A 16,201-nucleotide genomic window follows, 5' to 3' on the forward strand; every position below is an offset into this window, starting at 1 on the left:
AGGGAACAAAGGGGCATGCCTCGTCTGCTCCCCAAACCATCCCTCTCCAGCACAACACCTGCATCCCGTGCCACAGCCCCATCAGTCTGCCCCCTACAATCCACCCCCAACACACACACTGCTCCCTGTGCTCCGAGCCGGCTAGCAGATAGCCAAGGGGGAGCTGGGGGACGGACAATGACCTCCGTATCAGTCTCTCTAGGCTGTTCCTAGGGCTCCCAGCCCTGTGGGAACCTAACGCACAGAACATCAAAATCTTTGCCTTTGGTTTCAGGCAAGCTGGGATCCTAAATACCTTTGAGGATCGGAGCCTAAGTGCCCTGAGACCGCCCAGGGAGGAGGGCTGCCTTTTCTGAGCATGGCGTGGGGCTGCTGCTGAGGGCGAGGCTTCGAGGGACGGCCAGGGAAGGCAGGCAAGCAAGAAAGCCGAGCGGAAAAGCGCGGAGGAGAGCCAAGGCGCGAGTTACTAACCAGGGCAGATTGCGATATTGCAGGGCTTAGTCTGCACCTCGGGGCCCTCGCAGGCCTTCCCGCCGTGCTGCGGGGCTACACACTGCCGCGTTCTCGTCCTGGCCCCTCGCCCGCAGGTCACGGAGCACAGACTCCACGGGGACCACTCCTCCCACAGGCCGTGCACTGCAACACAGCACACAGCAATCATGCCTCCGGCCCAGCCCGGGCCCAGGCCACGCGCAGCATACAGCATGGCGGGGGGGGGGAATCGGGGGCGCTCCGTCCCAGCAGTGCAGCCCCGCACCCAAAGCAGAGGGGAGGGCTGAGCTGCTGCGCAGAAGACCTGGAAGCATTTGTGATACAGGGCTCAAATCCCACCGCGGCCTGGGAGGCATCACAACCCTCATTCTACGGGTGGGGAAACCGAGGCACAGAGTGGCAAGGTGACTCCTCCAAGGCTACACAGTGGCAGTGCTGGGAACAGAACCCAGGAGTCCTGACTCCCACTTCCCTGCTCTGACCACTGGACCTCTCCTCCCTCCCCGGGGTGGAGGCTTGCCTAAGTCCCACCCTCCACCCCGAGGCCTCAGCAAGCAAATCAGAAGCCGCCACCTACCATCCCAGCCCCTTGCTGCACCACTCAGCAGATCCAAGGGGGGGAGGGTGTTATTCAGCTCTGCCCCCTATAACAGAGCATCCTCACTTCGGATCTATGGGGCAGGGACAACAGGAGGCAGAAACGTTCTCGAAGATTGAAAGAAATGTTAAGGTGGCAGGGGGGACACAGAGACAGCAGAGGAGAGAGGATCTGTCTCCCACACAGCCAGGTCCGACTCCCCTCCAGTCCCTAGTCTCACCCTCACCCCTAGCCCCATTACCGGACACCCCCTAGTATAACCTCCTAGCCAGAGCAGGTTAACCAAAGGCAGCCTTGTCCTTAGGGCTGATTTCAAAGGGCGTTTTGGCTGCGGTGGCAGCGAGGTGGGGCCAAGCATGATTAAAAGATACCGATGAACGCGCGACATGGTGGGAGAGCAGTAGAACCCAAGGCCCAGGGGATCTTTGGGTGATGGCCACCACACCAGGGGTTGAACCTCCTGAGCTAACCACACGAGCTACCAAAGCTGAAGTCAGGACTCCTGGGTTCCATTCCCAGCACTGCCACTGACTCGCCATACAACTTGGGAGGAGTCACTTCACCTCTCTGTGCCTCAGTTTCTCTAGCTGAGCCTATAACAGACCCACATTCTCTGGGGACAATGCACAGGGGTGGAGCTGTAAAACGCACCCCACTGGGTTACAATAGGCACCCAACGCCCTTCGGGCCTGTCTACACAAGAAACTAATTTAACCTAAGGTGTGAACCAAAACCAATTTAGTGCAAACCCCTCTGCAGACGCCTTTAGTCCAGTTTCGCGTAAGTCGATTAGGAACAGGTTTAGTTGCACCAGAATAACCTGAAATCAGAACATCCACATGTGGCTTGCTCCAGTTTAACTAAACTGGTTTCAGAACCTATTTAGATGAATAAAGTCTCAGGCTAGAGGGGACCTCTGTGATCCTCTAGTCGGCCCTCCTGTGTAGTACCAGCCAGAGAAGTTCACTGAAATAAGTCGAGCTAGTGGCACCTTCCCCTGCAGACAAGGCCTTGAAAAACTGCACCTGAATGTCCAGCTGCAATCCGATGCATGCGGATGGATCCACGTGGGACCCCAATGGTTACCCTTGCCTGGCTGTGGGAATCCAGCCACAGACTCCGATGGCAGACACTAATCGGGCTACAGGGTCATGGGCCGCTTGGGAATTATAAAAAAAACTGGTTAATTTTCAAAATTCCAATTTCTGATTTTTAAAAAGAATTCAGGTTTGTTAAAAATCAAATAGTCAGTAACGGAACTATTGCACTGGTGGGTGGGGGGTGTTCCTGCTCCTCCGCTGATGTTTATAGGGGTCTTGCCAATCACGGTGAAACTGATGAACCATGGAGGGGAAAACAGCAAAACTGACTAGCTGTAAAGGGCCAAGTTTCCTCTGGCTCAGCACCTGGAGTCAGAGCCAGATTCTCAAAAGCCCTCAGCCCTGTTCATCCCCTCATTCACCATGTCAGTGAGTGCCGGTCCCTTTGGAAAATCTGGCCTGAAGTGCACAGGTTAAACAAGCTGGTCTAAAGAGAGAGACATCCCCACCCTGCAGCGATCTCCGGTGTTCCCTGGGACTAGCAGGCTCAGCATTTTCAGACAGAAATGGGATTTCTGGGGGGTTGATGCTGTCCCTTCACCACCTTGCCCTCGCCTGAGCCCAGTGCTAATAGAAACACTCCTGCCTCTTCCACCTCTTTGCTCTGAGGAACCAAAAAGTATTTCGGGAAGGTGGACTGAGCTTCCCAAGGCCCTGAGCGGGGAGTTGGGGAAACCGAGTCACAGCGAGGCAACGTGACTCCCCAAGGTGGCAGAGGGAGCCAGTGGCAGAGCTGCGAATAGAACCCAGGAGTCCTGGCTCCTGCTCCTGGCAGACGTGGGAAATAAGCACAGCTCTCTCAGCCCGCCGAGCTCTAATTGCGAGGCAACGCTCTCCTAATGCTGCGTGAGCCAAGAAACACGATGCCACGGCGGGGTGCGGAGAGGAAGGCAGCCCTCATGCTTTAAATGTCCTTGGCTCTGCCTGCAATGTCAACATCTCGCCCATCCTCAAGCCTTTGCGAAGCATCTTTAGCCCTCAGGGAAGCCCAGAGCTTTCTGAGGATCAAACGGCCGCTCGGAGGGATAACCTGAAAGCGCCGGGAAGATGAGGAAAAGACGAAGGCGACCGAGCCATCACTGAGATAAAAGCCTTCGGCCTGGAGAAAAATCTCGTCCTGGACTGTGGGAGGCGACACAGCCAGCATCAGCCCGTGGCTGGGGAGTGCAGAGGGGAGTTATGACATCACAAGCAGACTCCTTCTGCCCACGCTGTCATTTTGTGACAGCCGACAAGCTGCACAGAAGCAAAGGCCCCGATCCTGGAATGACCTTGGCTCCCTGAGCCCACCTGCAGCTCGTTCTGGGACCGAGGCCTTGGCATAGGAAGATGCCAACTCTCATCGCAGCTCCTACCCCTGCCCCCCTGTGGCCTCCGCTTGCTTGTGGGGACTGAGCCCATGACAAGGCTGTTGGGGTTTTTATTTCACTAGCACAGAAAACCTTGCAATGAAATGATGCCAGGCTTGGCAATCAGACTGGGAAGATCAGGAAGGGCCAGAAGGGGAGAAGAGGGGGAGGCCCCCGCTGGCTATGACCCTGTCTGGCCTAGGATTCAAGGCGTGGTCTTAGCACACATACTAATGCACATGACAATCTAGGGAGGACCATAAAAATAACCCTGAGCCCTTTTCGGCCCTAGCTCCCATCATTATCCCCTCTGTATCGAGGGGGAAACCAAGGCAGAGAGCTGGGAAGTGACTTGCCCAGGGTCACCCAGCAGCAGAGCTGGGAATAAAATGAAGGTCTCCAACATCTCAGCCCAGGGTTCTACCCACTGGGCCGCATGTGCCAGGCCGGCTGAATTAAAGGCCAGGCTCCTCACCCAGTTTAGCACGTGTTAAAGGCCCTCGCTTGTAAGGTCACACCTCAGATGCTGGCCTGGACAAGGCCCCTGGGCAGGCAAGCACCACATCAGCCACAGGGCTGCAGTGGGACCAGAGTGGTGCCTGGGTCTCGTGCTGCCCCCTCATCCCAGCGCCCTTCCCAGCCTTGGAGCCCCAGACCAGCGCCATGCTGGGCCCAATCCCACATGGTGCCCAGCATCCCCAGCTCTCAGCTGACGTCCATGGGAGTGGAAGATGCTCAGGGCCTGGTCTGCCACCCCTGGCAGTTCAAGGGGCTGCCTGCACCGCTGGCCGCTGAGCCCGAGCCGAGGGCGAGCACTGAGCTGACTGGGACAGGGGGCCTGGGTGCATGCCAGGCAAGGAGACTTACCCCCACTCGGGAGCAGTTGCCTATCTCCTGAGCTCTCAAAGACAACAGTACCCCGGGTGGCAGCTGTGCAAGCCCAGTACGTAGCCAGGGGGTCGGTTGGGTCTGTACTTGGATGGCCAGGACACAGCGCAGTTTTTTGCATGCTCGCTCAAAAATATAAGGTTTCGTGTGCCAGTAATGTTTTTAGAAGGTCTCTTTCTATACGTCTATAATATATACCTAAACTATTGTTGTATGGAAAGTAAATAAGGTTTTTAAAATGTTTAAGAAGCTTCATTTAAAATTAAATGAAAATGCAGAGCCCCCCGGACCAGTGGCCAGGACCCAGAACGTGTGAGTGCCACTGAAAATCAGCTCGTGTGCCACCTTCGGCACGAGTGCCATAAATTGCCTACCCCCAGCTAAGAATATCAAGATCCCGGCCGGTCAGCATAACATTAGAGATAAATACATCCCACTCACACACATCAGCGCCTCATGCATGAGGCCAACGTTCAATTCTACAGAGGTGTCCCCTGGGGGACAGTCTATGGGCTACATCGCACGCCCTGCACGTCCCTCACTCAGGCCACAGGATTAACTAATCTGGTGTAAATGAGAAATAACTTCTCCTGATCGCGACAGTCACTCCAACATCAGCATGACACAGCTCAAAGCCCAGTTCCGCATCCCTTTTGACAGCTGGATCAGGATCTATCCCCACCCACTCTGCATTGCCCCAGGATAGAATCTCTGCCCCGTGCCAGCACCTCATGAGGGGCCCCAGAGCCGGGGTCCGGTCTCACATGCCCCAGCTCAAGTAGCTGTCCTGGAGCCAGTGGCGTTTCACCCCATTTCCAGCTGAGACCAGGATCCAGTGGGTGGATCCCAGAGCAGGAAACCAGGCGTAGAAAGGACTGGAGTTTCTCACTTGGCCCTTAGGACGCCCTGCCCCTGCACCCCCAGGGGGGATAGGAACAGCTCACGGGGCGGGTGGGTCCCCACGGGGAGGGAGACAATCACTCCAGCTCAGGAAGAAGGGCAGAGAAGCCTAGGGCCACCCCATCCCTACCACCAATTCATCATCAGGGTCCTGATCCCCACATCTCGCCTGCCCCACAAGCTGGGTGCTCACTGGGAACCCTGGGGTCACCCTGCAGCCTGGGACGGGCACCTTTGCTCCTCCTAGAAATGCAGCAACTCTGCACCGCCATGGGGCCAGTTTGTGTCCGTGGCACAGCCGGGTGGGGGCAGGGAACCCTCATTATGAAATGGAACAAAGCTCCACAACTCCCCCCTCCACACTCTCTGCCCCCCCGTACCTGGGCAGGTGGCAGTGTTATTGCAGATCCGCGTCTCCCGCAGCAGCCCGCTGCACAGCGTCCCATAGGGAGACGAGACGCAGGAGCGTGTGCGCACCTGGGAGCCCTGCCCACACGTCAGGGAGCAGACGCTCCACTGGGACCACTCCTCCGCGGCAGGGTCTCCTGTGGGGAGAGAGGGAGAGACGTGTTGGCCAACCGGCCTCCTTCAAAACGCAGCACACCCCCCGCCAGACACACACACACGCAATGCACAACTGGCCTGCGGAACTCACTGCTACGTGAGGTCACTGAGCTGAGCAGGGTTAAAAATAAAGGGACTGGACACTTATCTGGAGAGCGAGAGGAGCCAGGTTTACACTGGAGAGGCTCAATAAAACACAGAAGCTTTGGGAAGGGCTCAAAGCCCTCCTGCCCCAGGGCTTGACCTAACCTCTAACGGTTCTAAACTAATAGGAATCAGGAGGGAATTTCTCAGGGGGCAGGTTATCCTGTAGCTGCAGGGTTTATTGCACCTTCCTCTGAAGCAGCTGCTGTGGGCCAGTCAGAAGCAGGACACTGGGCCCGGATTGGATCCAGTCTGGTTTGGTTCCTGGGAAAGCTCCAAGGGCAGTGGGGGTTGGGCTGGCAGGCCCAGCAGCTGTTTAGCTGTGCGGGCCCAGGGCTCCATCTCTCTTTCTCCCATGAGCAGGTGTGATATTGACATTTACAAGAGTCTGGCTCTTATTAAGCTTGATGATCCGTTTGAAGACATTGGATGGGCCAGCTGTAGGGATATCAGTTTCAATTAAGAGGGACGTCTGCAGGAGGCATGGGAAGGGGATTATTATTTGCTGGAGACAGAGAGAGCGGAGATTACTGGAACGGGCCCCCCAGCGAGGTGCTCACGTACTTAGTCAAAAATTAAAGGGTGGGATTGAATTCTAGGCAGTTATTACTCATTACAGGCTGGGATCTGCTCTCAGCTCCACCGGTGGAAATCAGAAGTAACGTCACTGAAGCCAGTGGACTCAGCTAGTGAAAATCAGCATAAATACTGACCTCCATGGAGCTGCGCTGATTTACACCAAGTGGGGATCTGGCAACTTACGCCAGCTGGGGATCTGGCCCTCTAAATGCAGGGCAGCATGGGGTCTGGCACACCACCTGTTTTGCTCCATGGTACGTGCACGCTGGCGTATTATCTGGAGTGGTTTATTGTTGTAGGGTTGCTGGCGAACAGTGGGGCTGCGCCCTCAATTTACAACAACTGTTACAATCCATGGCCCCTAGGCAGCATTTTTAATCCATGTATCTCAGGGCCCATCGGGTTGACTTGTTATTGTAGGGTTGCGCATACGCACCACTTCATTGCTATGAAGCTTCTTGGCAGGAGCACTGGGGCCGACCGCAACACTGCAGGGCTGGATGGTTTGTTATCGTAGGGTTGCCAGGGCTGCAAACACTCCTGTAGTGCTGCGGAGGTTCCAGTCCCAAACCGGGAGCTTTCACTTACCCACAGTTCAGTGCGTGTTCGCTCAGCATCTGGGTCTGTCCAGGTCTCACAGCCAGCGAGACACCTGGACAGGATAATAAGGGCCCGATCCTGCTCCCAGGAAAGTCACTGAGAGTTTGGCTGCTGTCTTCCCTGGGGACAGGATCCAAAGGGGCCAGGAGGTGTCCGCCATAGGACAGCAGGGCTCAGCTGCGGGCCCAGCCGGTTGGCAGGCATTGATCTCACTGGCAGGGGAGGAGGGCTCGTTAACACCTGTGATGAACTGGGAACGTTCTTAATGTTTTCTCTGGCCTGGTCCACACTACACAGTTAAATCGATTTAAGCAGCGTTAAATCGATTTAACTCTGTACCCGTCCACACTACAAGGCACTTTAAATCGATTTTAAGGGCTCTTAAAATCTATTTCTGTACTCCTCCCCAACGAGAGGAGTAACCCTAAAATCGATATTACTATATCGATTTAGGGTTAGTGTGGACGGAAATAGCAGTTATTGGTCTCATTCCTTTAATGTAGCTACTCAGAGTGCACCGCTCCGGAAATCGATGGTAGCCTAGGACCATGGACGCACACCACCGAATTAATGTGCCCTAGTGTGGACGCATAAAATCAATTTTATAATATCTGTTCTATAAAACCGGTTTTAGTAATTTCGTTATGCTGTAGTGTAGACGTAGCCTCTGAATATTGTCTTGGTGCCTCAGTGTCACCTAGGCAGTTCTTAAGTATCTGGCAGAGCAAAAGGCCAGTGCACCTAAATGTCTGACCCTCTGTCTCCTAGCAATTGATGGTCTGGGCCCCTTCTCTGCAAAGGTGCCAGCTGAAGGTGTTGGAGACAAAGAGATCAGGTGACCTCCTGGCCAGGGAAAGGAACGGAGCAGAAAGGAGGGGCTGGGAGGGGTTGTTAGTCTGGTGCTGGCTGGGGACGAGGAGTGAAGGGCAGACGTGGGGTCTGGCACACTGCACCCCAGAATGGACCCACCCGAGGGATCCGGTTCGCTGTATCTGCAAGCTCTGTTTTAGACCCTGTTCCTTTCATCGAATAAATCTCTGTTTTACTGGCTGGCTGAGAGTCACGTCTGACTGCAAAGTGGGAGTGCAGGACCCTGTGGCTTCCCCAGGACCCCGCTGGGGCGGAGTCGCTGTAGGAAACGCAGGGAGGGGAAGGGGATGCTGAATGCTCCAAGGAAAGACCCAGGAGGTGAAGACGTGTGAGCGTCTTGCCCTGAACAAGTCTGCTCCAAGGGAGATGAGGCTCCCCAAAGTCCTGCCTGGCTTGGTGGGGAGCAGTTCCAGAGCATCGCCTGGTGACTCCGTGACAACGCCAACCTGGGTACCAGGAGGACGAGCAGGAGCCAGGACAGAGGAAGTCCTGCAAGGGAAAGCTGATCCTGCCCTCTACCAAAACCAGCTGCAAAACCCCCTTGGATTTCAACAGGAACAGGATCGGACCCCTACACGGGAGCGACCTCCAAGCCATGGGCATGGCAGTATCCGAGATCCGCAAGCCAGACTCACTGCACCCTGATCACTCCTGCCAATTCAGGCTCCATCCACCTTGCCAGGCACGGAGCAGCTCACAGCCCATAAATCAGGGAGGGGGGAGCAAGAGGCTCTCAAATGACTCAATTGAATTAGCTAAATAAATACGTTTGAACTAAACAATTAATAGATTTTTTTTAATCCTCTAAGGAAGGTGCAAAGAAAATACAGACATGGAGCAAATTAAGTAGGTGCACGGGCTGGGAACAAAGGACTTCGCTCCATCTCCATCACGGGTGCTGCTGCTCCAGAGACAGCACAGGGCACGTGTAAATGGAAGCCAGGCAGTTGTTTTTAAACCGTCAGGGTTTTCTTCTTAATTAAAATGCACAGAACTATTATCATCCCTGGGCTGATTTATGGGACAACCCAGTGGAGAACTGGCTTCCCGTCACACGTAGCCTGCTGCAGAGTGCTGCTGAGGCTGGTCTTTTGCTCCTGCTCCACCCCAGAGGTGGCTGCCTTACGACGTTTAGCATTCTGAGAGCACTTTAATGTTCAAAGAGCTGTGCAGACATGAGCTAATTATATCTCACCTCAGCCCTGGGAGAGAGGAAGAAAAACAGTATCGCCCCCTGGCTATTTTTTGTTTTTACACATGGGGAACTGAGGCAGAGGGGCAACAGCCCAGATCCCCAAAGGTACTGAGGTGCCTAACTCAGAGTGAGGTGACAAGGCCACACAGTAAGACAGTGGCAGAGCTGGGATTAGACCTCAGGGCCTCCTGCGTTTTTAGAACGACCAGTGGGTCCCAATCAACAACAAGGCCCCATTGTGCTGTACATATTATTATTCATCATGTTTATTGTGGCAGGGCCCTGGGACCATCCAAATTCAGTGCGGTAGGTGCTGTACATACGTACAGTGAGACAGGGATAGAACATACAAGAAGCTGACGGGAAACCGAGGTGCAAAGAGATGAGGTGACTTGGCCAGGTCACTCAGGGAGTCAGGGGCAGAAAAGGGAACTGAAGCCAGGCCTGCTGGAGCGCAATCCAGTGCCCAGCACACTGGGGCCCTGGTCTCTGACTGGGACTCCTAGTAATACAAATAAATCATCATCGTCAACCCCAACTCCCCCCCGCTATCCCTCGGGGCAGGGTGGGTGGGGCCCTGGCCCTACCGTCTGGCTAGAGAAGTCCCACCGCGCTTGGCTCTGAGCCAAGCCTCTTCCACTCCCAGCAAGCACCACCGGCAGTTGCTGTGTTTGTTCGGGGGCTGGCATGACTCAGGGAAGGGCCGATGATGCTGGAACGTCTTCCCCAGCCTGCAGGTAGATTTGTTGCCTCCAGGGGAGGCTGCAAGTCTATTTACCCCGGATTTCCTGAGGGGAGCACAGGCCTGTGTGTGCCCGGGCATGATGCCTTACAGGGACTGGCTACCATTGCTTCTCCAGCCAGCATCGGGCAGGGTGTGGTACCTCCCCAAGGAGCTCGCGCCCTGGCTACCCATCCCCGGTTTTAAACACCACCTCACCCACCACCATTACCTGTCTGGGCCATATAAACCCCAGGTTCGTCCGCCGACCTCGGCCACTGAGTTTTCACCTTCTGGTTCTCTTCCACATCATCGCCTGAAAGGAGGAGAGTGAGACACTGGTGAGAAAGCGAGGGAGGGTGTCTGTGCCCTGGCCTACAGGAGTCTGGGGCTGCCAGAGGGGTCTGCGAGGGCCACTCATGGCAGCCCTACACTGGGGGAATCCTCCCGCCCCCCCCGTCACTTGTGGGTCCTTCACGCCACGGGACTGGGGGCCAGAATCGTATTATTATCCTCATTTTACAGACGGGACACAGGCACAGAGAGATTTCCACAATTCGTCCATGGTCACAGTGAACTGGGGGCAGGGCTGGGAAGAGAACCCAGGAGTCCTGACTGCCAGGTCTGTGCTCTCACCACTAGACCAAAGCCCCATGTACTTCCCTTAACTGCCCCCCCAGCTCCTCCCTCCCCCAGCACACACACCTCGCACTCAGGGCCAGGCTGGAGAAGGGCAGACAGGCGGGGAGCAGGCTAAGCCACCTCCAGATCTCCAAGAAACGTTCCTGTCCCCAGCCGCAGACATCACAGCTTTTGCCCTGGCCAAGGAACTTCAGTGACGTGTGAGCCTCTAATACACAGCAGCACACTGCGTTCTGCCTCTGACCGAACTGCCTCACTGCAGGGCAGTGCCCACTGCTGCAGCATCACTGCGCTCTGCCTCTGACCGAACTGCCTCACTGCAGGGCACTGCCCACTGCTGGAGCGTCACTGCGCTCTGCCTCTGACCAAACTATCCCACTGCAGGGCACTGCCCACTTCAGCTGCGTCACTGCGCTCTGCCTCTGACCAAACTGCTCCACTGCAGGGCACTGCCCCCTGCTGCAGCGTCACTGCGCTCTGCTTCTGACCGAACTGCCGGGCGCTGCCCCCTGTTGCAGCATCACTGCCCTCAGCCTCCAACCTCCCTGTCTCCCTGCAGGACACTGCCCTCTGCTGCATCGTCACTGCGCTCTGCCTCTGACCGAACTATCCCACTGCATGGCACTGCCCCTGCTGCAGCTTCACTGCCCTCAGCCTCCAACCTCACTGCCTCACTGCAGGGCACTTCCCCCTGCTGCAGCGTCACTGCGCTCTGCTTCTGACCGCACTGCCCCGTCACAGCATCACTGCACTCTGCTTCTGCCCCACTATTCGAGGCATACAGCCTGCGTCTCAGTACATCACCCACTGCCTTGTGTTGCCATTGAGCAGCATTCACAGCATCCCAATCCATCACCTCAGTGCAGGATTGCGCCGCGTGCTGCTCACTGGCACCCTCTCGTTCCATCCAGCTCTGAGCTGGCACCACATCAGCCCCAGCATGAGTTCAGGCCAGACAGGGCTAGGTTAGCCAGGTGCCGTGGGTGGAACACAAGGGGGATGGGCACAGATGCAGCAACAGAGCTAGAGGTGTGGGGGAGGACGAGGCCCGGAATAGCAGGGGGAGCTGTGGGGCCTGACTGTGATGTATTGGAAGAGTTGGGGGCCAGCTCTGCAAGGTGCTGCTACAGGGCAGGTCTGAGATGCACTGACGCAGCCGCACGGGAGGATGCTTACCCAGCCCCTACACCCACCGAGCCTGACTCCGGGCAAGAGCGTTAGTCTCTTGACACTTAGGAGACCCCATGTTAAAATAAACTCTCCAGGAGAAGGCTGATCTTGCCTGTGCCGAGCTGGGCTCCCTTCCCCCATAGGGTGATTCGACCCTTTTGCACCATCTAGTTTGCTGCAAAATCGCTTTGCGGATCCCTGCGATTTCATCTGGTTTGCACGCTTCCCTCTGGAGGCCAGGCAGCCGGCAACGCTCATTGCCCCCACAACCCAGAGCCCCTGTGCAATGGATCAGAGGTGCTCCCGTAAGCAGATCCACTCCGGAAAATGGGAGCACCAATGCCCGTTCTCCAGGTGCTAACCCCACGGCCAGCTTGCTGCACGCTCGCAGTACTTCACTGCGGTAGCACACGCTGCGCAGCGCAGGGCGGCCCTGGGCCTTCGCCACCCATCCCGGCTGCTCCGCCCGGGCCCCCCATGTGCCACGCTGACTTGGTAGCCGAGAAGGGGGCCGTGCCCGCCTGCCGGGGTTTGATTTGATGGCGGTGTTCTTCACTCGCCACCTAACAGATTGCTGCAGCGAGGTGCCACAAACTGATGGCTCGGCTCACCAAAAATAACAAGAGATCCATCAAGGGTGCTTAGCGTGAAATTAACAGGCACGTGGATGTGCTCATCAAAGACACATGCCAGCCATGGGTGGGGGGGGCGCCTTTTACTCCTAGTACCCCCTCCCAGCTCTCCCACCCTCCCCACAACTCATCTTTCTCCCCTCACACCTTCCTCCTCAGTCCACTCCCTCCTCCACCCATAGGACGACAGCAGACAGCAGACAGCAGACATCTCTGTGCCACGGCTGGTGGATCCCTGTGCCAGCCTACAGTGGGGGAGCACGCAGACAGGACCACGTTCCCAGTGCAGGACTCCCTTGACCGCAGGCCTCAATGCCAGGAGCTCTGCTGAGCTGATCCCCTGAGCTACGCGTGTGACGCCATAAGCTAGCAGCGGTAGTAGGCTGTTACATTCCTTTGTGGAGCAGCCGATGAAGAGCGACGTGGCACTCAGCCAGCGTGCAGCATGGTCCTTTCCCAGCAGAGGCCCGCCTGTGTAGCTACTGCCAGACGTAGCACACAGAGCCCCTCAGCTTCTCCCCTGGGTGTTCCCCGAGCAGGATGCTTCCCTCTGTGCAGCCGCAGGGGGGAGGGGGATATTAAAAAGGAGTCCTCCGTGAACACACACACACAAAGCACATGCAGACACACACACAGAGACATGCCAGGACATGCACTGCTGCATGCACGGACACACACACATGAACACACACACAGACGCTCATACAAATGTGCAGGTCAGCATACTGGCTCTAACAATCTCCTCCACTCCCACCCCGAACGGATGCAAGGCCATTCCCTGCACTACCCAGCCAGCTAATAGGAACCAGGCAGTGCCTGCAGTTTTTAGTTGGTGCATAAAGCGAAGTCAAGCCCTGTCTGTCAAGGGGGGCATGCGGGTTGCTCCGCTCCTGTTATCCCATCTGGCCCAGCGCCGGGTGGTTCGGGGAGGCTCTCTGGCAGTGGCTATTGCTTTCTGCTGTGTGCACCTTCCCATCTGCGGCGCTCCCGGCACACTGCTCTGTCGCTGGCCTGCCGGTGCTTCGCACCACAGGAAACAAACAGCAGGGAGCGCCAGCGATGACACTGACTAGCACGAATATCCCGGATAATGGTCCTGGGCAGAGACGCTTGGAAAGTGGAGGAACCTCCCGCTCCAGAACTGTTGGGCTCCCATCTGCTGCCAGTGACGGCCCCAGGGCCACCACCCTGGAAAAGCTGGTTTCCAGCAGCAAGAGCTTCCCCCTAGCACTGCCCTGGCAAGGCCAGCTGGGAGTGGAGTGGTGCGAGCTTCCTCGCAGCACTGCCCCAGCAATGGCAGCTGAGATTAGGATAACGTGAACTTCCTCCCAGCAGTGCCCTGTGAGAACGAGGCAGCAATGGAGGGCAGAACTGGGAGTGAATCCATTTCAGAGGCCCCACCACCACCACCAAAACTGGACTTGTCAGATGCTCATTCCAGTGCCTGCCCTATACCCACATGAGAGGGACCCTTGGCCTCCCCCACCCTGCCTCCCCGTGGGGCAGATGCTGCCACTAGGTGGATTAGGCACCTGCCCTGACAGTATCTCTGCTGTGCATGAAACACATGCAGTCCGCTGACCTGAGCGCTGACTGTGCTGACACTTATTGGTGCTATAAAGGGACCCAAATTTACTGACTTTTGCTTCCGACTCAATCTAATCCGCGCCCAAAGGGCTCCTTGGAGCCGCAGGACACAAGAGCGGGGAGCCCGCGAAGATCTGCCCAGCTCTGGGGAGACTGGAAGGTGGATAAAGCCACCAGCTGAGGGCGGGTCAGACTGGGGGAGCGCTGCTGGGCAGAGCCGCCCGCCTCCCCACTCGAAACGCTCAGGAATTATGAACAGCACAGCAAGTGCCCAGAACAAATAATAAATTCACAAGATATACGAAGGCACTTTCCCCACTTACGTTCGACTAAGAAACCAAATTAAATTTCCTTCGAAAAGTACTAAATCCCAGGCTGCCGCTCTACAGAGCCTCCTGCACCAGGGAACCAGCCCAGCCTCTCCCCTCCCTCTCGGGTCCCTCCCCTGCCACATCCTGGCTCTGCTCCCCCTCGCTCGGGCTTTTCCCGGCAGAGTCTGTACCTCGGGTCTCTGGCTAATGGCTCTCTGCGGAGCCGCCTCTCTCCTCTGCTGCTCTGCCCTCAGAGCCACGGGGCTGGGACCTGGGAGTGAGGGAGGGAGCTGTGCCGAGGACAGCACTGGAAAGAAAGAAAGGAATACCGGGATGAGGGAGGAAGACCAAGCAAGATGGACCATGCCTAGAGTCATCTGCTGGGGCCCTAATTTCTTCACCGGGTGTGAGTAACAAGCAGGAAGCTGAAGAGGAGGCCCAGGGGAGCTGGCAGGAGGCCCTGGCGCAGGAGCACGTGGTGACCCCACGGCAGAGCCTCGTCCCGTGGGCAGCACAAGGCGAGGAGCAGAAGGGACAAGGTCTCACGGGAGACGATTGGCTCCCAAGTTAGGAAACGGCAGCAGATTCCCTCCCCAAATCACAAGCGAAGTGACCCAGCTGCCTCCGCCAGGGCTGGCACCGCAGCCTGGGAGCAGGCACCTTGCATCGGGGCCGCCAAGACAGAACTGATTGGCCATAGGAGCCGCCATGCTCACGAACCAGAGGAACTACCAGGGACGCCGCAGCAGTGGGTCTCCGTCATTTTGATCTAAATAGTTTAACATGCAGGTAAATCACCCCACTCCAGCGACCTCGGCTAAGTTCATCCAGCCTCGCAAATCCCTTCTGTGGGCCCCACTGGATATTTGGACTCTTCACGTCCTATCCTAAAGCAATGGGACTGTTAAATAGCTACTGCGCTCTGCTCCAGAGGTGGCTGCATTTCAGTGGTGGGAGAAGCCAATAGATTTGGATTTGTCTATAGATTAGAGTGGAGAGACAGAGGAGAGTTTTAGTATGCTACCCTGAATTAATGGGTGTTGTGGGGCGTATTGCAGGGCAGAAGTTGTCCATGGTGTATAAGGAGCGAGAAAACATCAAGCAGAGGCAAAGGAAGGTAAAACAGTGCAAAGGGGGAGCAATCCCCCAGGACTCTCCAGCCGCGGCGCCCCGAAACAGGGGGCGGAACAAACAAACTGTGACCGTGATTGTCCACATTTGCTTAACCGAAACCCCGGCCAGGCAAGAGCTGTGAAAACCCTCACGCCATGAACAGCCAGGGCTGTGATTGGGACAAACACAATAATGCACCCACAGAGCGCCCCCCGACCTCCATGCAGCCTATTAGCCTCCCAAAAACTGTCCCCCCAAAGTCCTCCCAGACAGGGGCCCCAGAGCTCCCCCAGACAAGGGCCCCCAATGCACCCCACAAAACTCCCGACTCCAACTGCCCTGCACACACCCCACACTGAGTGTCAAGCAGCCCGCTCCAGCTGGGCCCACTTGGCTCCCTGCAGGCAGGCCAGTTCAGACACCTTTCACACCAGGCCCCCGTGTGAAGTGCTGGAGCCCAGAGGTCTCTGCCTGTCCCCCGTTAATCTCCATCTGCCCCCTCCTGGCTCGCTCTGCCTGGCGCTTTCTTTAGTCCTCAGCTTCCAGGGAAATCCGCTCACTTTTCACCTCCGGCACTAAGGGGTGTGATCATTGAACCAGCTGCTCCACCGTGCGTGTAGCTGGGAGTACCTCCCCCAGCCCTGCAGACCAGCTCTGGGTGGCTCGAAAGCTGGTCTCTCCCACCCGCAGAAGTGGGTCCAAGAGAAGATCTTGCTTCCCCCACCCATCTCTGCTCAGGGGAAGGC

At 56.7% G+C, this 16,201-nt stretch overlaps 1 protein-coding gene across 9 annotated transcripts in view; it reads right to left on the reverse strand.

Annotated features, from left to right (window-relative positions):
- Positions 1 to 16,201, reverse strand: part of ADGRB2 (adhesion G protein-coupled receptor B2) — a 162,857-nt gene that overhangs the window by 46,694 nt on the left and 99,962 nt on the right. For 7 of the 9 annotated variants that reach the window (XM_050932409.1, XM_050932414.1, XM_050932411.1 and 4 more), the window contains 3 exons: positions 10,233 to 10,316; positions 5,708 to 5,872; positions 472 to 636 (listed from right to left, as the gene is read on the reverse strand). In XM_050932409.1, the coding sequence (XP_050788366.1) occupies positions 472 to 636; positions 5,708 to 5,872; positions 10,233 to 10,316 (414 nt within the window). The remainder of the gene's footprint in view (positions 1 to 471; positions 637 to 5,707; positions 5,873 to 10,232; positions 10,317 to 16,201) is intronic. The other 2 variants (XM_050932413.1, XM_050932412.1) reach the window with 1 other exon arrangement.

This window comes from Gopherus flavomarginatus, chromosome 22 (genome assembly GCF_025201925.1).
Source record: "Gopherus flavomarginatus isolate rGopFla2 chromosome 22, rGopFla2.mat.asm, whole genome shotgun sequence".
Classification (NCBI taxonomy): domain Eukaryota; kingdom Metazoa; phylum Chordata; order Testudines; family Testudinidae; genus Gopherus; species Gopherus flavomarginatus.